Genomic DNA, 22,692 nt, shown 5'->3' with positions numbered 1-22,692 from the left:
TGATTCATCTAGCCTGATATTTCACATGATGTACTCTGCATTTAAGTTAAATAAGCAGGGTGAAGATAAACACCCTTATTGTACTCTTTTCCAATTGAACCAGTCCATTGTTCCATGTCCAGTTCTAACTGTTGCTTCTTGACCCACATAAGATTTCTCATAAGAATTTTTCACAATTTGTTGCAATCCACACAGTCAAAGGCTTTCACATAGTAAGTGAAGCAGAAATAGATGTTTTTCTGGAATTCCTTTGCTTTCTCTATGATCCAACAAATATTGGCAATGTGATCTCTGGTTCCTCTATCTTTTCTAAATACATCTTGTACAAGTGTTATTCCTCAGTTCATTTACTGTTGAAGCTTAGCTTGAAGGATTTTGAGCATAAACTTGCGATCATGGGAAATGAGGGCAATTGTACAGTAGTTTGAACATTCTTTGGCATTGCCCTTCTTTGGGATTGGAATGAAAACTAGCCTTTTCCAGTCCTGTGGCTTCTGCTGAGTTTTCCAAATCTGATGACATATTGAGTGCAACACTTCAACAGCATCTTTTAGGATTTGAATAGCTCAGCTGGAATTTCATCACCTCCACTAGCTTTGTTTATAGTAATGCTTCCTAAGGCCCACTTGATTTCTTAGTCTGGCTATAGGTGAGTGACCACACCATCATGGTTATCTGGGTCACTAAGACATTTTTTGAACAGTTCTTCTGTGGATCCTTGCCGCTTCTTTATCTCTTCAGAATCTGTTAGGTCCTTTTAGTTTTTGTCCTTTATTTTGCCCATCCTTGCATGAAATGTTCCCTTGATGTGTCCAATTTTCTTTTCTTTCCTATGCTGTTGTTTTCCTCTATTTCTTTGTAATGTTAATTGAAGAAGGTCTTCTATCTCTCGTTGCTATTCTCTGGAGATCTGTATTCTATTGGGTATATCTCTCCCTCTCTCCTTTGCCTTTTGCTTCTATGAATTTAAATTGCAATTCTACTCTTAGTCAGTTATATGACTTTGAATAAAGCCCTAATCCTCAATATCCTTTATGTAAATCAGAGAAAGAAATCACTGCTTCATATGGTAGTGGTGAGAAATAAAATAAATAAAATCAATTAAATTAAATAGAATAATATACATAAAGTGCTTAGCATGTTATGATGACTTCTATATATTGCTCTGTATTTTTAACTTCTTAATGTCATATTTTGTTTATAGATTCTTTAATAAAGGTACCTAATTTCCAATAACATTCACTATTGCCAGATTTATACACCAACACTGTTATTTTAATATGATAATTGCTGGCTCAGTGTTTCTTAAATAGTTGAAGTTTAATGTCACACATATCATGCCACTGTTTTATTCTATCTATATTTTATAATGTACTGGTGAAAATGCTCAAATGGGGCTAATATGTCTATTTGGAAATAAGTGTTAACTTTGTCAGTTATTAACTGTGATCTGAGCAAGTCTCTTTAAGTCTTTGTTTTCTTCTCAGTTAATTATGATAATTATTATTGTCTGGTCAGCCCCACAGGTGTGATATAATGCTCACATTCAATAACTCATTTGAAAACCCTTTAAAATCTGAAAAGATATATGTGAGGTTGGTAATAGTAGAAAAAGAAGTAACTTTGAAATCTAGTTCAAATCCAGTTCAAATTCTAGCTCTGACCCATATTAACTTTGTGGGGATTAGAAGTCACCTACCCTCTTTGATCCTCAGTATTTATAAATATTACTGGTAATAATAATCTCTACCTTCAAAGGAATATCTTATTGCCAAATATTGTAGAGTTTTTAAATTTTTGAGATAAGTATGTCTTATCACATTTTCCCTCAGACTTAGACGTTGATTTGTACCAGTCATACGTGCTCCCCTACGATCAGCATGAGACAACATACAGCAAATGCAAAACAAAAATAACAAGCAAAAGAAAAACCCCTGATAGGCTGAGAGATGATTATTCTCCAAAGTGTGAGCCAGAGCCTACCCCTATTCTAATAGGTTCCTGATTCCAAAGGAAGGAAATTCACTGGAGTCTTAAATAAAAATGAAAGGGGGATTCTTTTGTAGTCCATGACGGTTTAATTATGCAGCACAACTATAAAGAGTGAAATTTGTTTACCATGACATGATTTCATTGCATTCGAATGGTGTAGAGAATGGCTGTCAGCAAGGCCTAGACAGCTGTCATAAAACGGATGAAATGGGTTGGCTGCCGGCAGTGAGGGCAAGCATCAAACACTGGCTTAGCCAAACAAAAAGAGTTGACAAGCCAGCCTGCTTTGAAGCAGGAAGGCATTAGTTTACCATTTGAAAACGAAGAATCCCTCATGATGCTGAACGCAAAAGGCAGGGTTGCAGAGGATGATGATCGTGACAGTAATATGACAAGCTTGAAGAGCTGTGGCTCACAATTGCATATCAAAGAGACATCTTAAGGTAAATTGTGTGTGAAAGTTGTTTATTGTTTACACTATCACATCCATGCACCTATCGCAGTTACTGAGAAGAGATTTATTCCAACTAGTGACAGCACTAAACTACAAAAGCCAATTAAGAATTAACTGTAATTTAGAGAAACATTTTAATTTCATGGATCTTAAAGATTTTGTAATAGGAATCAAGTGCTGGATAATCAGTCTTGATGTAGACGGATGATGCTGTGGCTTACACAAATGAAGGATCAGTGAATGTTCAGTTAGCGGTGTGGAGGAAAGAGAAAGACACTCGCAATAAGAGTTCTTCATGCTCATTCTTCAAAAAAGATAGGCATAAATAACTCAGATTCATGTACTGCCTGTGTGTCACATTTTTTTGTAAACCTAATGCCAGACGGCTCTGTTATCAAAATCATATGTGTAGCTTCTAAGACTCAGATGAAGGGAACAGACTCGTGGACACTGGGGCTGGAAGGGGAGGAGGGGATGAATTGGAAGAGTAGGATTGACATATATACACTAGCTGTTATATAACACTAGCTGCTATATAACACAGGGATGGTCAGCTCGATGCTCTATGATGAGCTAGAGGGGTGGGATAGGGGTTGGGGGAAGGGAGGTCCAAGAAGGACGGGAGATATATGTAGACATAGAGCCAACTTGGTTGTACAGCGGAAACTAACACAACATTGTAAAACAATTATTCATTCATATCAGTTGCTCAGTTTCATCCAACTCTTTGCGATCCCATAGATTGTAGCCCATCAGGCTCCTCTGTCCATGGGGTTTTCCATGCAAGAATACTGGAGTGGGTTGCCATTTCCTTCTCCAGGGGATCTTCCTGACCCAAGGATTGAACCTGGGTCTCCTGCATTGCAGGCAGATTCTTTACCATCTGAGCCACCAGGGAAGCCCTAAAACAATTATATTCCAATTTAAAAAATGTGACTTTGAGCAACTAAAAATATAATTGAGAGTAACTGGACTGTTTTATCAAGAATGTTTAAGAGAGTTTAGAATAAGAAGCAAATCATCAGCCCAGGCTTTGTGTGATTTGAAGGCTGTTTCTCCTTACCCCTGGATGGAGCATCCCCTCACCCCTGGAATAACTTTGTTCATTGCCCACACTCTGTGTGAGATGATCTGCCTTCACCTGGTAAGCATCTGTTCTGAACCTTAGCTTCAGTAGTTTCTGTGCAGGGGCCTTCCCTAACCACCCCTATTTGTAGGCTTTTTAATAACATCACAGCGTTTTAGAATTAAGAGAATGTTTGGTATATTTACTGAAAATTCATGGTTTTTAAATCCTTGTTTGAGAAGATGAGATTATTTCCTCAAGTCTCAACAGTATCAAATTGGCAAAACTACTCAAGAAGCTTCAATTTAAAAAAAAAGTAACAAGTGACTTTATTAAGTAAGGTGTGTGTGAACATGTGTCTGTATCAGTGTGTATTCACAAGATATATCTCAACTGTTAGATTTACTGCTATCTTTCACTTTCTTTATTAACCAATCTTATCTGTATGCTGATATTTTAAAACCAATTTTAACACTAGGGGAAATAGTAAAGAAGTCATGTTAGCTTAATGAAACCCAAAATTAATATTCTTGTACTTACATCTGAAATTGCTCCAAAATTCCCCATTATCCTCAGTTAAAGGACTTTACTAAAACAGATCAGGCTTCTGAGGTGGCACTAGTAGAAAAGAACCTGCCTGCCAAGGCAAGAGACGTAAGATACACTTGTTGGATCCCTAGGTCGAGAAGATCCCCTGCAGGAGGGCATGGCAACCCAGTCCAGTATTCCTTCCTGAAGAATGCCATGGACAGAGGAGCCTGGCAGGTTATGGTCCTTAGGGTTGCACAGAGTCAGACATGACTAAAGTGACTCAACATGCACGCAGAGCACATTACGAAAGCCAATATTTTAAACACTTCAAAACATTTTTCAATGTTTGATACTCTAGACAATTTTTTTTTTCATCAGGTTGCCCCATTCATTATTCTGCATGTTGTCTTTGTTACAGAGTACTACCATTAAATTATTAAACATATATTTTATTTTGTTATCGGCCTTTGTTCTGTGCTAAGTCACTTCAGTGAAAGTAAAGTCGATCAGTTGTGTCTGACTCTTCGTGACCCCATGGACTGCAGCCCACCAGGCTCCTCTGTCCATGGGACTCTCCAGGCAAGAGTACTGGAGTGGGGTGCCACTGCCTTCTCTGTTGGCCTTTACTGCTGCTGCTTCTGCTAAGTCGCTTCAGTCATGTCCGACTCTCTGCGACCCCATAGACGGCGGCCCACCAGGCTCCCCCATCCCTGGGATTCTCCAGGCAAGAACACTGGAGTGGGTTGCCATTTCCTTCTCCAATACATGAAAGGGAAAAGTGAAAGTGAAGTCGCTCAGTCGTGTCCAACTCTTAGTGACCTCATGGACTGCAGCCTACCAGGCTCCTCCGTCCATGGGATTTTCCAGGCAAGAGAACTGGAATGGGGTGCCATTGCCTTCTCTGTGGCCTTTACTAGTACTTATTAAATAAAGTGTAACTGATGTTGATAGGATTATAAAATAAAATGAAGTTTTCTGACTAATACTATAAAAATGCAGCAACGGGTTATCTAAAATGCATTCAGAGTGTAATTCAGTGTATAATGATATATTTTTTGTTTTATGATATTAATGCTGATGATATTATTTATCTCTGACAACATTAGATTCTATTTTTCAAGTTATCTCATGATGATGACAGAGAAGGCAATGGCACCCCACTCCAGTACCCTTGCCTGGAAAATCCCATGGATAGAGAAGCCTGGTAGGCTGCAGTCCATGGGGTCACGAAGAATTGGACATGACTGAGTGACTTCACTTTCACTTTTCACTTTCATGCTTTGGAGAAGAACACTCCAGTGTTCTTGCCTGGAGAATCCCAGGGACGGGGGAGCCCAGTGGGCTGCCGTCTATGGGGTCTCACAGAGTCAGACACGACTGAAGCGACTTAGTAGCAGCAGCAGCAGCAACATGATGATGAATGACCCTATAAAAATATTTTTGCAAGTTATTTCATGCAATACCTTTTAGGAGATATGCAATTTGCTAAAATGAAAGTTTTAAAATGTAAATATAATTTAAAATTATATTGAATACTCCAGAGGAAATTTACAGATAAAACAAAGACACATAGAGGTATTTTATTCAGTTTCTTAAGAATAATTAGAAAAAATATATGTTTGTAAAATCAAAAATGTCAAAAAAAAAAAAAAAAAACCCATGAACCATTTGGTTATTCTTTTTTTCTTCACAGTTTTGAATGTTTCCTTTCCACAGAATGCAGCCAAAAATGGATCGTATGACAATTTGAATACGGTCCAGAGAAATTAAAATGAAAAATTAAAAGCATTGGAATTGGAAGGCAAATGGAAGTTTGAGATAGCTAGACAACTTATCAGAGGTAATTATTCAGTCATTTTACCCAAATTATACTTCAGCCTTATTTGCCATAAACTCAGCAAAACATGGTGAATCTAGATAACCTACTTTTTGCTGAGGATGGATGACACCAAATTCTGTGAAAAAGTACAATCCTGAAATAAAATGAACCAGTTCCAAAATAAGTGGTAAAGGATAAGACAAAGCTGATAATGGTTAGTTCAGAGCAAAAGCTATCAAAGGCCAAGAATTTTAACTAAGTCTTACATAATTAGACAATGAAGGAACTGCTGAAAGATGTTCGCAAATTTCCTTAGTTCAAAAACTTGTGTTCTTAAAAACTCAATAAACCTATTATTTTGTAACTTTTGAAAATGCAGATCACCAAAGTTTAGGTTATTTTTAAAACAATTTTATGATTTTTTTTGATATGGATCATTTGTAAACTCTTTATTGAATATGTTACAATATTGTTTCTGTTTTAGTTCTGTTTATTTTGTTGCTTTTTTTGGTTGGGAGGCTGTCTGGGATCTTAGTTCCCTGACTAGGGATCTCTAACCTGTGTACCCTAATTGGAGGGCAAAAGTCTTAATCACTGGACCGACAGGGAAGTCCCTAGAAGGTTATTGATGATATCAATTGTCCAAAAAAATGTATGTAAAGCACACCTGAGTACAAATGGAAATGTTTTTGGAAATATTGAAATAATACTTTGAAAACAGAACTATGCAAATTTTAAAGTATTTTGGGAAAGAAGAGTCACCAAAAAATGTCAAGCCTCTTGAAGGCAAAAGTCATCGTTATTCACCAATTTCTTCCCAGCGCTTGGCATACAATACTGAACAAATTTTTGAAAATATGCATTACTAAGACCCACTTACTGACTAATTTATAGGGAGTAGTTATACTTTAATTTGATGTCCCACAAATATCTATTTAGAAGGGCCCATTAAATGCAGAGTGGCCAAGAACTGTGCTTTAATTTGGATAAAAAGCTGCCTATAAATTATGGATAATTGACTTTGCCACTTCAAACTTTCTTGAACATTTTTTGGACTCATTCTGTTCTTGATCTGAAGCTGCATAAATTAAGACAACTTTAAATGTGAATGTACTTTTCCTGTCTTATAATACTGACAGTCCAAACCACTCTCTTGCATGAAACACTATTCTATAATTGCTATCTATAAAACTTAAAAGAAAAAGAAAAAGATCCTGGTTTTGATTCACTCTCCAGATCCAGTTATCAGTGTGTGCAGCATGCTCAATCATAAGCCTTTTGCATCAGTTGGAAGAAATATGTTAAAGACATGAATGGTTTCCTGTTAGTGGAGATCATCAAATCAAGCTTCATGATGACAGTTCTCCCAAAGCCAAAGAGGGCAGCCATTTTTTCATTCTCTGTTTATCCAAAGCCATGTTCCATAGAGAGTCCATCTTATCTTCTGACTTTGTGATGAGCATCACCCCAGATTCAGTACATGACATCTTCAGATTCATAGCTCTAAAAGAATTAACACATTTTTTGGAGTAGGCTATGCTGTACTTATTGTCTTACACTGTTTCCTAAAGGGATATCTCCCAGCTAGCTCAGACGGTAAAACGTCAGCCTACAATGCCAGAGACCCGGGTTCGATCCCTGGGTCAGGAGGATCCCCTGGAGAAGGAAATGGCAACCCACTCCAGTATTCTTGCCTAGAAAATCCCTTGGACTGAGGACCCTGGTAAGCTACAGTCCATGGGTCCGCAAAGAGTTGGACACGACTGAGCGACTTCACTTTCACTTTCAAAGGGATATTTCCTTAGGTGTCTTACTTTTCAGCATTGAAATCAAGCACTAATAGCTCTGCTCTCCATAGCATTCTGGTCTAAGACTGCCAATAGAGTAAGGAAAGGATGACTTCAGTGAGCAGACTGCTGTGGCAAAACAGAGCCTTATTTTGATCAACATCTGTACCACACACAATATGGTTTCAATTTGAAACAGGGAACTCATTGACGTTGCCAAAGAACTTTGTACATTGGTGGTTATTTTATTTGGGCTAGAATGGTACACAGATTAAGATTCCAACTTTCTGCCAGAAGACCATGATGACTGCACTTTGTACTTTGCAAACTGATTTGGGACTCTGGCAACATGATTCATAAACTAATAAAATTGTAAGTATCCAAATAGATCACATGGAAATTGTGTCCCTTTATACAGTGTGTTTTTAAATATTCTGCAGGTCTTTTCATTTTCATTATATATCTTCAGATATGGAGATTCTCTCACAAGTATTTCTACCTTGAATATATCACATGACAAAGAGGATTTGATGAATCTGTCCATCCATTCAGCATATTCTTTTAAGAGATACGAAGAGTCCTTAAGTTACCTGTATGATGCCAGTCACACATTTGTCACAATTGTCTATGTGAATTCTAAAATAATTATGAGTATAAAATGTGTACATTGTACATATTTCATATGTACATAAAAAACTTCCAAGAGTTTTTCTGGTAAATACCAAGAGTACATCTTTATATCTTAATCCTGGTTCACTACACTCAACTTGGATCCTTTTTAAAATTCTAACAAACTTTGAAAAAAAAGTTTATTAATAATGTGAAGATGGAGGTTAACTGCACTCAGTATGATCAAAGACTCATTATAAGATATTTGGACAAGCTTTAGTTGCCTAAAATTTAGGCATAGATTTATTGTCCTGTCTTACAGATATCTCGTTTGCCATTATTTCCCACCGATATAAATCTATCTCCTCCCACTTGAAATATTTCCCTCATAAATTATTCCCTTTGTAAAAATAGAAGTCAATTTTTAAAATTAAAACTTATACAGCCTTCTAATCAGTAAATATTACATACTTCAGATATATCAATGACTCAGCAGGAAAGAAATAGGTTACTTTACTATTGTATATGCTTCTTATTAATACGCCTACCGGTTTGGATTGGTCATGGAGATCAGATGAATCAACCAGTTAACAGACATTCATCTCAATTAAAAACATCTCTCCTTTTGTCTTTTGCATCTTAGTCGCCAATGCAGAGTGAGCACACACCCACGTTCGCAGGGCTTGCTTCGCATTTAGAGATGCACTTATTTGGCAAGAGAATATACACAAATGAAGGCTTGCTTCAACAACCATTCTGTCTCTAGGCCTGTTCTGAATTATCATTCTTACTCTTTACCCTCACATCCATTCGACCCGAAGGTTTCTGTGGTGCAGTCTTTGTTGATGTGTTGACAATGGTCTGGCCTCAGTGACTCTCTGGCTGTTCCTTGAACATGGAATGATCTCCTACTGGGGGATTCCCCATACCACTGCCCCTGCCTGCAACAGCATCACCCACACGTGTCCGTAGCTTGTTTTTCTGCTTCATTGAGCCCTCTGCTCAAATGTAACCTCCCGAGAAAGGCCCTCCCTGACCAACCCATTTAAAATAGCATGCCAGAATCCCTTGGTGGTCCAGTGGTTAAGACTCCACGCTTTAACTGCTGAGGGCCCGGGGTTCGATCCCTGGTCAGGGAACTAAGATTCCACAAGCCTCACAGCAGGGTCAAGTAAAATGAAGTAGCATGCACACTCCCATGTCAGCATCTAGCCCTTATGCTGCTTTAGTTGGCATGCACGCATTTGTCTCCTCTAGACATGACAGTACATAATGATTGCTGTATTTGTCATTTATTGATGGGTTTCTAGCTCCATCTAATAAAACATTATGTTCCATCATTATGTTCTTTGTCTAGTTTCTTTCCTGTTTCACCCCATGATCTAGAAGACTGCCTGACATGTGGAGAAAACTTAATATTGTTTGTGATTAAATGGATTCACCCAGGACATTGAACTTCTTTATATCTCTATTTCTTTGTTGACAGAGAATGCTGTACTTCATGGTCTTTGGTCTAAAGTATATTTGTTTGCAGTTATTATCATAGATGCATAGGTCATGTTAGAATTGAATCACTGATATTCATCTGTATGCATGAAAATTGTAAGCACCAAAATTTATTAGAAACTAGTGCCTTTTGCCTTATTAATAATAAATGAAAATACTGAATTAATGTATAATACTGATCTATAACTCTTGGACTGATAAACTATTAAAACTGCTGGATGGCTCAGTAGTGGTAACCATATAAATTACTAATGATGTGACATTACACCCAAAATATCTCTAAGGAATACATATTAGATTAATCATAGACTTTAATATTTTATTTCACACTGAAAGCTCTAATAAACGTATGCCAAAAGACATTTCATTTCTAGGCTTATTTTTCCTAAGGGGAATGTAAATTTAGTCATCTTGGAATGTTAGTCCTTTTTAAATTGAATCTATGACATTAAATAATGGAAAAAGGAAAAGTGCATTGCTGAATTATTGATTCAAAATTTAGCGATCATTTTCACATTTTACACATTAGTTTTATCATAATGCTGAATTCAAGTAAATAAAAAAGCATTTGCATGAACATAGTGATTTCTTAGATGGGTTTTCTGGAAGTAATAAAGTCACAGTGTGATATAGTTTGTTTTTTCTTATAAATAAAATATTTATAAAGACCATAGTTTTCAATAGTTTGTCAGTTAATCTCATCACCCTTCACATGGGTAAAGATTTTAAGAGCAGCATGGGAAGCAGAAACTGTGTTCCAGTCCCTTCTGATGCTGTTTTCCTCAAATGTCTTGAACGTATCTGAACAAGTGATCAATGAAATCAGCTAACTTAGGGAATTTCAGAAATGGCCTTGACAGTAATAGCAATGTCCTCCTTAAGAGCTGAGTGACTAGAGTCCTGCACAGTGTCACCAATCTAAGCCTACAGATCTTGTGGCTGAGTAACCCCAAGCTGCCTTTCCTGGCAACAAGCCCACTAAGGTATTTTCTGTTTGCACCTGAAAGAAAGAAATGTTTTCTCTACAACAGACATGCAGCAAGAGCCCCAGAGAGTGACTATATTCCAGGCAATCCAATGTACCCTTGCAGGGCTGGATTAACATTCTGAAGGCGTGGATTTATTGTGAAGCAGGTCACCACTAACGATTAATTTGTGAGGACTGTTACCTTGACAGGGCTTTCCAGGCGGCACTAGTGGTAAAGAACCTACCTGCCAAAGCAGGAGACAATAAGAGACGCGAGTTCAGTCCCTGGCTCAGGAAGATCCTCTGGAAGAGGGCATGGCAACCCACTCTAGTATTCTTGCCTGGAGAATCCCATGGAGAGAGGAGCCTGGTGGGCTGCAGTCCATGGGGTTGCAGAGTCAGACATAACTGAAGCAACTTAGCATGCATGCATGTTACCCTGTCAATTTGTCTTCAATCCCATTTCACTAGAATAATGTTATGCCACTTCATTAGTTCAGTAAGTATTCATCTGAGTCAAAATTTCATTCCCTACATTTCTGATTTGTTTTGTAATACAGTGTAAGTATTGTTCTTGCTTCAATGGAAAACATTTAAAGAAGGATTAAAGACTAGAAATTTTCCAATAAAAATCCTGTTTTACGCAGAGACTGGGATTGATTAATCAAGGGAATAGTAATTCTCTATCTCACAAAGAATTCTTAGAGAATTAGAATAGAGAATCTTGGCAAAAGATTCCTCACCCTTAACTCTGAGCTATAATCATGTTTATCATTTTACTTTTAGCTCTGTTCTCAATTATAGAGTTTATATCCTTGAGGACATTGAGATGCTTCAGAGTTTCTTGGGAAAAAAAGATGTATCCTGTTTTGAGTTATGCAAAACAATCAACATGTTCCCATATTTGGTGCATAAATTCATAATACTAAAATTCATAGGGAAATACTAAAACATGTTGGCTCATCCCAGGTGACAAAAAATTGCCCCAAATTAGATTAACATCTTACACTTAGTCCCAAAATCATGTTATATGAATATTATAATTTAGGTTATATTAACATTTTATTTTCTACTTGAAGAAAAATAATCATCTCAACATTATTAAATAACAAAATAATTCTGGTACATATCTCAATCTGTTGTTATTATTAAAATATTTTATTTACTAAAGGCTTGTCCATATTTTATATACTAAAACCTTTTACAGATTGTTAAAATTTCTATTCAGTAAGAGACAGCCAGTGGGAGAGGATAATATTCTCAGCAAATATTAGGTATGGGACAGGTATTTAATTACAAAAAGTTCTGAGGTTGTGACATAATTTGCAGAAGTCCTGTTATTTCAGATACAGCTATTTATACACCCGTGGGTTTGTTCTAGGCTCGTCTCTTCACCTGGATTGTTTCACTCATGGGTGACTAAATGAAAATAGGGGTTTGTTTTGGCTAAGATAGCATGTAAAATTTGTTTAGAATTTATGCAGCAGAATGATCAATAAATTAAAGACAGGTATGCATAAGCAGAGTTTTCACTGTCATTCTTCCTAACCACCACTGGGTATAGAAAATTTGGAGTTGAATCCTTGGAGAAAATGAGACCCAGACATTTTTCCATAATTAGCTTTAATTCATTGCCTCTTCTATTATTATAGGCCTGGTTGAAAGCTGGCCTTTAGTGAACATGCTCTACTGGGAACTTCCAAGCATTTATTGCCAGAATGCTTAAACCAGGTTCATAACAAAGACAGTCTCCTAAGACCCAACTTAGTCTAGACTCATTAGGCTCTAGGGAAGTCCAAGAACTCTGACAGGTAGGAATGCACTAAAGCAACCTTAAAATATCTGTTCTGGCAATCATCCATATTCATGTTTTTAAAAAGAAAATGATGTTGCCCATATATCATTCAACTTGCCATACCCTATTGACAAGTGAAGACTTTTCTCAATTGGGCATGGAAAGAGTCTGGGAAAATGAAAAATTAAAATTACTCTATGAATGCAAAGTATTTTAAATAAATATTTTAATTCTATTGTTGGCATTTAAAAGTAGAAAGCATACAGTATGTTACAAATATCAAACTGTGAAAAATATGAACGTTACATAAGTAACAATGTAAAAAAAAGTATTTTCTTACCTTCCCTGAAAGTAAGAAAAATATTCAGCATAGGAAAATATCAGTATCAAAAACACAGCTTCGGTGTAAAAAAAGAAAAGTTTTTACATGGTATTAAAAAAAAAAAAAAGGATCTACAAAATGACAGAAAGTAAGACATGTTGAAATTTGACTTTATATAAATTATAAAAACTGGGTACTTGGGGTAAATGTTAAATGGTTGAAAACTAAGTCCAATTATAGGCTTTCTTTAGGTCAATTCTTTAAAATTTTAAAAGCATAGAATATTTTTCAATAAATAAGTTTAAAAAATGTCTCTGAGAAGTGCTGCTAGGACCTCATTCCTTACAGGAGAGCGGCAGTGTCCTGGTGACAACATGCGATCATTTTGTTCCAAGTGGAAGCCTGATGAAAGTCTGAAGACCAAAACTGTTTACAAAAACGTTTCAGAATTTTTAACAAAACTTTGTAAAAAATAAAGTCCTAAAGTGCTGAACAAAATGACTTAATTTTAGTACCCACTGTCATGAAAAACATTCAATTATTCAGACATTTCAGAGCAACATTGAATACAGAATCTATAGTTCTGAAAAGTGTTAATACTTAGTCTTTCATTTAAGGATAGGAGGGCTCTTTCTACACTTTACAAAGATGGGTTAAACCTCGAGGATCTTGCAATGCAAAACATGACAATAATAATACAATGGAAACAATACACATACCCAAGGTTAAAGCACGAGTTCATTTTAGCAACGGTATTCATTTCAAAAGTCACAAATCAAACACTGGTAAATAAGGGAAAAAAACTTTCCAAATGCTGCATGCCACATAACTAGTAACAAAATACAATGCATGCAGGCAAAGAAATTTAACCAAGCATATTTAAATTAAAAGAGTTGTTTTGAGTCTGTTTCAGCAGCATTGTGGTTATTATTTTTAACTTTCCCTCCAACAACCAGTCCCTACTGGCCTCTTTTGCAAACGTGACCCACCCTAGTGGGCAACCTTACGATGGTCTGTCTCTTGTTTTTTTATATTTTTATAATGCCAGTACGCAGAGTTCACACATACTGTTCTGCCTCCCCATCTTTGGGAGCTGGCTTAGTTGTCCCACCTTTGCCTTCTTCATTAGCTGCTGCTTTTTCTGGAAGAGATGCCAAATCTTTAAAAACATCTACATAATGGCCAAAGCCAGGGCCCCAGTTCAAAAGGTTGTCCCAGTTGAAATTCCCTGCTTGCTGCCCAAGCTTCAAGGGCAGTGTGTTGTCAGCAACCCCCGGCGTTGCTGCCTGTGTGCCCACAGGTCCCCCCTCAGCCCTGCGGCCGTGGTACCTTCTAGGCTTCAGTCTGGCTCCGTAATTATCTTCATCATCTGCATCTGATTCATTGACTTGAGATAATTTGGGCATCCTGGAAGTATATACCATGGGCTTTTCCCTGTCATACTCCATTTCTGAGCAAGTGAAAGACTCGTGCGAGTCACTATCAGAAGAAGATTCTGGAGCCGGGATGCCATCGGCTGGATTCCGCGTTCTGGACAGGGGTCTTCTGCAGTCCTCTTCTGAAGAAGACCTCCCGTGATCTGCACTGCAGATACTTGGGTTTCTGGGGCGAGGCGTGTTGAGCCTCTCCACCTCTTCAATGGAGAGCCCTACTGGTGGAGAAGATTCCAGAGGGATCTGCCCAGTGGGCTGCTTCAGGCGACTCCCCGGTCTAGAGCCATGCGATGCCATGGCTTGAGGACTCTTGCTTCTCCTTCCCAGCCTCGTGGCATAGTTGAAAATGCCGGGCTGGCACGCGTCACCATGCATCTCCAAAGTATTTCCATCCCTCATAGGGAGATGCAGTTCCCTGGCCGGGCTGTTCCTGTAGAAAGTGGAGGACTTGGAGAAAGGGGCTGGACTGTGTCGAGACAGAGGGTTGGGAGTCGGGCAAGCCGAGTGACTAAGGGAACTGGATCTCAAACCTTGACTGTAGGAAGGCTGGTACGTCAAGCTGCTGGCTCCCAAGGGCATGGGGGACTGCCTGGCAAAGCCCAGGGGGCTATGCCTCTGGATGGAAAATTTCGGGGTGTGGCTGCGGAACTGCTTGTAGTGTTGAATGATGTCTGCGTCCGAAGGGGCGATGCTGCTGGCATTGTCGATGTCATAATGCTCTATTTCCTGCTCAGGTGAAGCCAGAGGGGCACTGGGGATGGTTTCTGAGTTGTGGGGAAGATCGGTCTCATCGTAGATGAGATAGGGGTTTTCCCTCTCAATGATGTCTGGCTTCGGGTTCCCTTCGGGCTGTTTTCTCACGGTCATGTCCTCCCCATAGGGAGGGATGTTGTCTGGGTCATCGAAAGCAACGTTCTCACTTCCCTTTTTCTTCTTCTCCTTCGGCTTCTTCTCCTCTTTGGGATTGTTGGCCTTCTTGCCCCTGCACTGATTACACAGGATCAGGCTCAAGACCAGGAGGGCCAGGACGGTGGCACAGCTGCCCACGATGGCGGGCACAGCCCACAGGGGCAGGGAGATCTCCTCGGGGCCCGGACTCAGGACACAGATGTGGCCTCCGGGGCTTCCAGCCTTGCACACCCTCCCCAGAGGACAGGAGACGCCCAGACAGGCCACCACCATCTCACATGTCCTCCCTGTGTGCGACTCTGGGCAGCTACAGGTGAAGCCGGAGTGCAGGCCTGGCTCACAGCTGCCCCCATTCTGGCACGGGTGGGAGGCGCAGTCCCCGGGGGGCACGCACTTGTAGGCGTACCACTGGTTGATGCACAGCAGGTCTCCCCAGCACGGGTTGCTAGCACAGATGTTCGGGCCGCGGCAGCCAATCTTCACAGAGGGATCCGTCTTAGAAATGGAGGCCAGGCTGTGTTTGCCACTGAAAGGAAGACTCTCTCCACCGTACAGCATGGAAGCGATGCAGCCATCAAACCCTGCAGGGCCAAGAAGGAGCTGTAAGGTGTTTCAGGGAAAACCAAACGCTTAAAAGGCTCCACTCATCTGGCAAAGGGAAGCTCTGCAATCACATCATGGGAGTTGAGAAACCACAACCTCCCAGCCATCCTCCAGTTGTAAGGCAATAAATCTGTGCCTGTTAGATGTAAGTTAGCAAGATGCGTAAGACTGCCATGACCAAAAGGTGGAGCAGATAGATGGGATCCTGCTCTTTTTGAAGATTTAGGAAGGGCTCGAACAGGCTGAGTTTTCGTTTATCTCTCCTTTCATCCAGTCATCTATTGATTTTATTTTTACAGTTTATATACAAGGAATTACATACAAATAAATTTTAATTTAAAAATACTTTAAAAGAACCAAAATAGGCCTATAACGTCAATCATTAGCTCTTGCGGTTTTAATGGAGGTGATATTGCTCCCAAGGAGCTGAACATAAGTTCCTGAGGAACAAAAGAAAAATCTTAGCCATTACCATGGCCTGTGGGCTTCCAGAGGGCAGATATAGAATATACCTGTAGCATTAACATTTCATACTGTAGTGATGGCAGGGATTCGGAAACAAGGTCTAAAACAGCTCTTTAGGTGATGGTGATTTAAAAAAAAAAATGTTTGAGAAAGACTTTATTAGACAAATATTTGTGTGCTAATACTGCTAATACTCCAGTCACAGAGTTCAAGAATATATCTTGCCACTCACAAAAGGGCGTGATTTACATTGGCTTATTTTCTTACAACAGCCAAATGAATTAGTGTCCATGTTCTAAAACAAGTTAAATATGTAAGAACTAATCATGATGTGGGCTTTAACTTTCATGCTTTGACTACGTTACTCGGTCATGCATTTGTCAATTTTCCTTTTACTTGATGCATCATTCCAACCTAGTGTCACATCCCTCCCATTTCCATAAGCTCCTGGGACATCTGCTTTTGTTCCTACTCTCCTGGTTTTCTTTCTATGAGTTAGTCCCCTTTCTGTCTCATTTTCTACTAAACAACCACTGACTCTTAGAGTTACTCAAGGTAAGGCCTTAGGCTTTCTTTTCAGTCTACACCCTCACATTTGCTTATCACATCCACGCCCAGTACTTCAGTTACCTGCTTGACACTGCTGCTGCTGCTGCTGCTAAGTCGCTTCAGTCATGTCCGACTCTGTGCGACCCCATAGATGGCAGCCCACCAGGCTCCCCCGTCCCTGGGATCCTCCAGGCAAGAACACTGGAGTGGGTTGCCATTTCCTTCTCCAATGTAGGAAAGTGAAAAGTGAAAGTGAGGTTGCTCAGTCGTGTCCGACTCTTAGCAACCCCATGGACTGCAGCCCACCAGGCTCCTCCATCCGTGGGATTTTCCAGGCAAGAGTACTGGAGTGGGGTGCCATAGCCTTCTCCGGCTGCTTGACACTAGTAATTCCTAAAGATGTATCTCCAACTGGTCTACTCTGGATTTCTAGCACATCAACCCAAAGGCCTTTCTCAAAGGTGCTCCAAACTCAGAGAACCCCAAACCAAAATCTTGATGTTCCTGATAGATGTGCTTATTTTTGTACCATTCTGCAGTTTTCTCTCGTAGTGGCACTACCCTTCTTCTAGTTGGAAGGTCAGAAACCTCTCTGAATTTTATCAAAATCATTAACATTTTATTTGACTTTCATTCCTGATATTATTCCTTATCTCCTTCTTGTAAATCTCCTGCCACCACATAGTCAATCCTCACAAAATACATTGGCTAGATCACTGCAGTATCTTCCAGCTAATTTATGCAAGTCCCCTCTTGTCCTTCTCCCATGCACTTTCCAGAGTGTAACCCAAAAGATCTTTACTATCACTGAATATCTAATTTTGATACTTCGATGATTAATTTTTCAGGTATTTTTCAGTAATTTTGATACTCCTGTGATTAACTTCTTACTGTTCCAAGAATGAGATCAAGATTGCCACATGCTCTAGAAGACCTGTCGTTCTCCAACTTCATCTTTATTGGTGACATCAGTCCTCAGTGTTGTGGGTTCTGTGATCCTGACAATCTATTTTTCCCCCTTTCGTTCTCATCAATACAAATTAATTTTTCATTCCCTCCCATCCTCATTTTCATGTCAGTTTCCAGAGAAGTCTCCCTTTCTCCCTTTTTGGCAATCTCTTAGAATTCTATGTTCTTCCTCACATCATTTATCATAGGTTAAAATAATATATTTCCTTGTGTAACGACTTGATTGATGTGTGTCTTCCTTACAGGAGCATGCATTCTATGGAGAGTCCATCATTGTAATTCACGCCAAGTACCTACAGGGCTCTGTAAATATCTGTTGTGTGAATGCACAAATGAATGAGTAAATGAATGAATGTATAAATAAATGTTCAGTGCACAAGGAAAGGATCAAAACATCCTGGACTGAATTATGAACTTGGTAGAAAATGGCTAAAGAAAGTGATGGCCAATAATTTATTACTAACCTTCTAAAGATATTTATGATGGTCTTGAAAAGTAAAAGTGGACGTGTCAATCGCTCAGTCGTATCCGACTCTTTGCGACCCCATGGACTGTAGCCCTCCAGGTTCCTCTGTCCATGGAATTCTCCAGGTGAGAATGCTGGAGTGGGTTTTCATTCCCTTCTCCAGGGAGTATTCCTAAAGGATGTTATCAGGCATCTAGCTACTTTTATAGGAACAATTTTACCTTTCTTTTGTGCCTCCACTCAGCACAAGCATTTACCTGTTTGAGCATCTCGATGAGCTTGATTGGGAGGAATTCCTCCAAGAGATATAGTGAGCACGTCCAGGCCACCAAAATCCTGAGTAGGGTGAATGATGTCTCTGTTATGAATTCTGTCAACGGACAACACTGTGGCTGTTCCATTTTTCCCAATTAGGAAAGTATGCCAGTGGCCATCAGCAACATAGACCTCAGGAATATTTCTCTCCACTTTGCCCGCAATTCCAGCATCTGATGTAAAATGTACTTTGCCATTCTTAATCTGTAAAACATATTAAAAATAATGTAGAATTAAACTATGATATGCTTGAATAAAAGCAGAAGTATAAAGAAACTAAGACACTGATCAACTTAAAGCAGAGAGAATACTTGAGTCTGGCTGTATGAGAGTATATTTACTTATATTGACTTTACAATTTTAAGTAACACGTACCTTCACCTTTAATAGGTTCACATTTGATAATTTTCAGGGTATTCTTATATTTATAACTAGTTTTTCAAGATGTATATATTCATTTTCCAGAACACAAGTGAGATAATAATAGGGTGAATACTCCTCTTAGGATAGGTAAATCACACATTTTTATGATTACTTCTTTTTTAATTGCAATTGCAAGTTAAAAAAATTGTTTAGTAAATGGCCCACAGCTATCAAAAAATACTAAAACTATATCCAAAAAGAGAAATCAGTGTGTAACTAAAAATGAAGCATAGTTGGAAAAGTAAAAGCATAAATACATTGTTTTACCTGTCATCTATTACACACTGGAATTATATTTTTTTTTTAAATCATGCTTATTATTTATATCATTTATTGAGATGACAAGTGTGATGAATAAAGGGTGAGTTCTTAATAATGAGGTGTCTGGGCAAGTCTTTATTTTGGCTGTCTTTTAATATTTATCTAAGGAATATTTGGTTTCTTTTACTTTGCCCAATAGAACATTGGGTAACAGGGGGCTCTTACTCCAGTTTCCAGCTCCCAGGTTTCCAGTTTTCTAAGTAGACACTTAGAAAATGGAATAATTTATAAGCAGGATGAAAAGAGCATAATCCTGTCACTACTGCCAGAGGATAAAGTGGCACTGAGCATCAAATGACGGGAATGAAAAGATGGATCCGTTTATTTTGTCACTCAGATCAAATGTTATTTCTACATGCAACAAACACATCTGGTAGAACTAAAAATGAGTTCATTTTTACTTTGTGGAAAATATGCCTAACACATTTACATACATTATTCATAATGAAATATTTTATTAAAGCTGTTTCTCCAGATAATAATATATCCCATACTGAACCCAGGACAAAAAAAAAAAAAAAAAAGAAAATTGTGGTTAAATGACAGTAATATCATCAAATGGACAAAGTCTCATGAAACACACAGGAAGTATAGCAATTCATCTTAGGTTCTAGCCAGGGTCCTTTTTGGAAAGAAGCCTTCCGAAAAGACTTCTCTAAGCTTCATGTTTCTCTCCTAATTGATCACAACCTGTCATTATTTCATTTGACCAATTTCTGGTGAAAAGGTCCATGGAACACACCATGTGTGGAGTAGGATGAATAAGAATCTATGTTTCCATTACAACATTCTTCATGTTCTACCTCTCCCCAATAACACTCTACCTAACTCTTCCATCCACCCTAGCTGTCAAAATATCATGTGCATTTTTTGCTTGGTTTTATTTATTCATTGATTCATTTGCTCAGTTATTTACTTATTTTTGACTCTATAGGGCTTGGAATCATCCCAAGTCTGTACAGCATACCCGGCCTTACTTCAAAACAAAAGCAAGCAAACTATATACCCAAACCAGAATGATTCGGAGTAGATACAAAGTCCATTGCCTAGCATTATTACATTTCCAAATAAGGAGATAAATCAAGTGAGGGGAAAGAAGAGACATATGTGAAACACTTTAAATACAGTGTAAAACCTATGATACATAAGAATGTTTTTCTTTTGTTTTTCTCTCTGAATTTTTCTCTCCTTAGTTTCTTTCTTTCCTCTTTTTTTTTTTTTAAATCTGAATAAAGAAAGAAAGAGAGAGAGAAAGCAACTGTCAGAAACTGAGCCAAAAAGGAAAGAAGAAAACCAGGACCGGTGGTCACTGATAAACTAATTGATAAGTAACAGTACATTCTAACTAGCTTCCTCGCCCGGATAAGCAGATCGTATTCCTGTCATCCAAGTAACTTGCCTGCTTACAACAGTCACTCTCTTCCTGTCTGTTCAGTTCTCCTTAATCACTGTTGTTGCTGTTGTTGTTGTTTTTTCCTAATCTATTTACTCTACCTGCCAAACCCCTTAATCTCTGAAAAGCTACCTTTCAAAATTTTCATACAAAGGAAATGTGAATGGCCTGCATTAGTCATTATTTTGATTCAATTTCCCTTCAGGAAGAAAAGAAATCTCCAAGTGCTTGCTACCAATGTAACAAAATCTGGAGAAGTTGCATGCTGCTGTCCTGTTGGAAATGCAAGATTTTTATGGTGGTAAAAATGGATCCTGACATTCAGCTTCTTCCTTGAGGAAGAAAAATATTCTGTCTCTGATTTCTCCAAGCACATTGTTTTTGTATGTCTTGGCTTAAAGAGATAACATACAGAAATATTTCATATGTCATTTAAATGGCACGAGGACTTGGAAGAAGCTGAACAGATAATGCACAGACCTCAATGTCAAAGCCTCTCAATGCATATAAAAAATGTTTCTTGTAAGAATATTCAGGTCTACTGCTTTCTTTACTTCCAATACACTTTTCAATGAAAACTATAAGCACCAAATACCATTAAACAGTGACTTAGGTGTTTTGTTTTGCAGTTACTCTATTACTTCTGGAACTGGGCTCTTTGTTTCAATAATGGAGGTAAAATTATAACTTGAAGTTATTCTCCAACTGGATTTGGGCAGAGTTTCTCAGTCTCAGCAGCACTGACTTTCGGACTGGATGGTTCTTTCTTCCAGGGTATTGTGTTGTGTGCTGAAGGGTATTTAGCAGCATATTTGACTCCCAACCACTAGAAGCCGGTAGTACTGCCCCTCTCCCCTGCCCCCAATAACCATGACAATAAAAAATGTTTCCAGGCTTTGCCAAATCAAAATCACCCCCAGTTGGGAATGGCTAGACCAGGGAAATTATGAGAATCTTAGAAACATTTCTTTTTGTACTAAATATTTAAAGGTATATACATTCTTCCCTGGTGGCAGTAAAAAAAAAAAAAAAAAATGTGCCTGACAATGCAGGACACACGGGTTCGATCCCCGGGTTGGGAAGATCCCCTGGAGAAGGAAATAACCCGCTCCAGCATTCTTGCCTGGAAAATCCCATGGACAGAGGAGCCTGGTGGGCTACAGTCCATGGGGTTGCAAAATAGTCAGACATGACTTAGCGACAAAACAAGAGGCCACGTACCAACCAGAGTTCTCCTGGATGGAGAGAAATTTTGAGAATAAAGAGGCTGAAGTTTAGAGGTGAATGTCTGTTTTTATTTTAGCATTGTATGTGAATTGAACCTGCTAATTTTCTAAGTATATTGCTTCCTTCTTTATAAACTAAGCTTTTAGTAATTTTCAAAATATTGATATATAAATAGAAATAATTTAGGAAATATGGGTTTGTTTTCTTAAGAATTTATTATTATAAATTCTAGTAATTCTGCTGGTAATATAAAAATTACGAGCAGAATTATAATATACTTTATATATATAACTCATTTACAGCTGAGAAAAAAAAAGATGTGTAAAAAGCCTAATGATAAATCAACCATGAAATATAATGTTGCATAAATATTTATTTAGAGATTTATTTAGAAATTATTTGGAGAAGCTAACTGAAATTTTACTTACAATAAATCCCAAAGATATTTAATTTCACAGGCGTTACATGGATAGTGAATCAAATATAAATATGTTCCAGAATAAAGGCAGAAAATTTCAAAAAAAAATTTTATTCTTGTCCTGCCAATTAATATATACATATAAGTGTTTGGAATAATTCTTGGAAAAAAACTATTTTTTCCATTTCAAAGACATATCTTTTGGTTTTACTTTGTTTTAAAGTAGGGTTAAAAACAATATAAATTTTTGTCTGGCAAAATAGATTGCAACAAATTCTTTCTTTACTGGCCTACCCAGCAGTGGTCTCTATTCTAAACAAAAGTGTTTAGAAACCAAACCATTCAGATCTTTG

The 22,692-nt window shown here is 38.2% G+C and overlaps 1 protein-coding gene across 2 annotated transcripts in view; it reads right to left on the bottom strand.

The window, feature by feature from the left end:
* Positions 1-5,680: 5,680 nt before the first annotated feature.
* FAT4 (FAT atypical cadherin 4) overlaps positions 5,681-22,692 on the bottom strand; it is a 184,052-nt gene continuing 167,040 nt past the window's right edge. The window contains exons 16-17 of one of the 2 annotated variants that reach the window (XM_027567307.1): positions 18,500-18,761; positions 5,681-7,365 (exon numbers count right to left, since the gene is read on the bottom strand). In XM_027567307.1, the coding sequence (XP_027423108.1) occupies positions 7,358-7,365; positions 18,500-18,761 (270 nt within the window). In that variant the 3' untranslated portion in view covers positions 5,681-7,357. Of the gene's footprint in view, positions 7,366-11,774; positions 15,772-18,499; positions 18,762-22,692 lie in introns of those variants that run through there. The other variant, XM_027567306.1, reaches the window with a different exon arrangement.

Source organism: Bos indicus x Bos taurus, chromosome 17 (assembly GCF_003369695.1).
Source record: "Bos indicus x Bos taurus breed Angus x Brahman F1 hybrid chromosome 17, Bos_hybrid_MaternalHap_v2.0, whole genome shotgun sequence".
Classification (NCBI taxonomy): Eukaryota; Metazoa; Chordata; class Mammalia; order Artiodactyla; family Bovidae; genus Bos; species Bos indicus x Bos taurus.
Note: the sequence above shows the minus strand (reverse complement) of the source record. Positions and strands in the feature narration are given on the sequence as shown.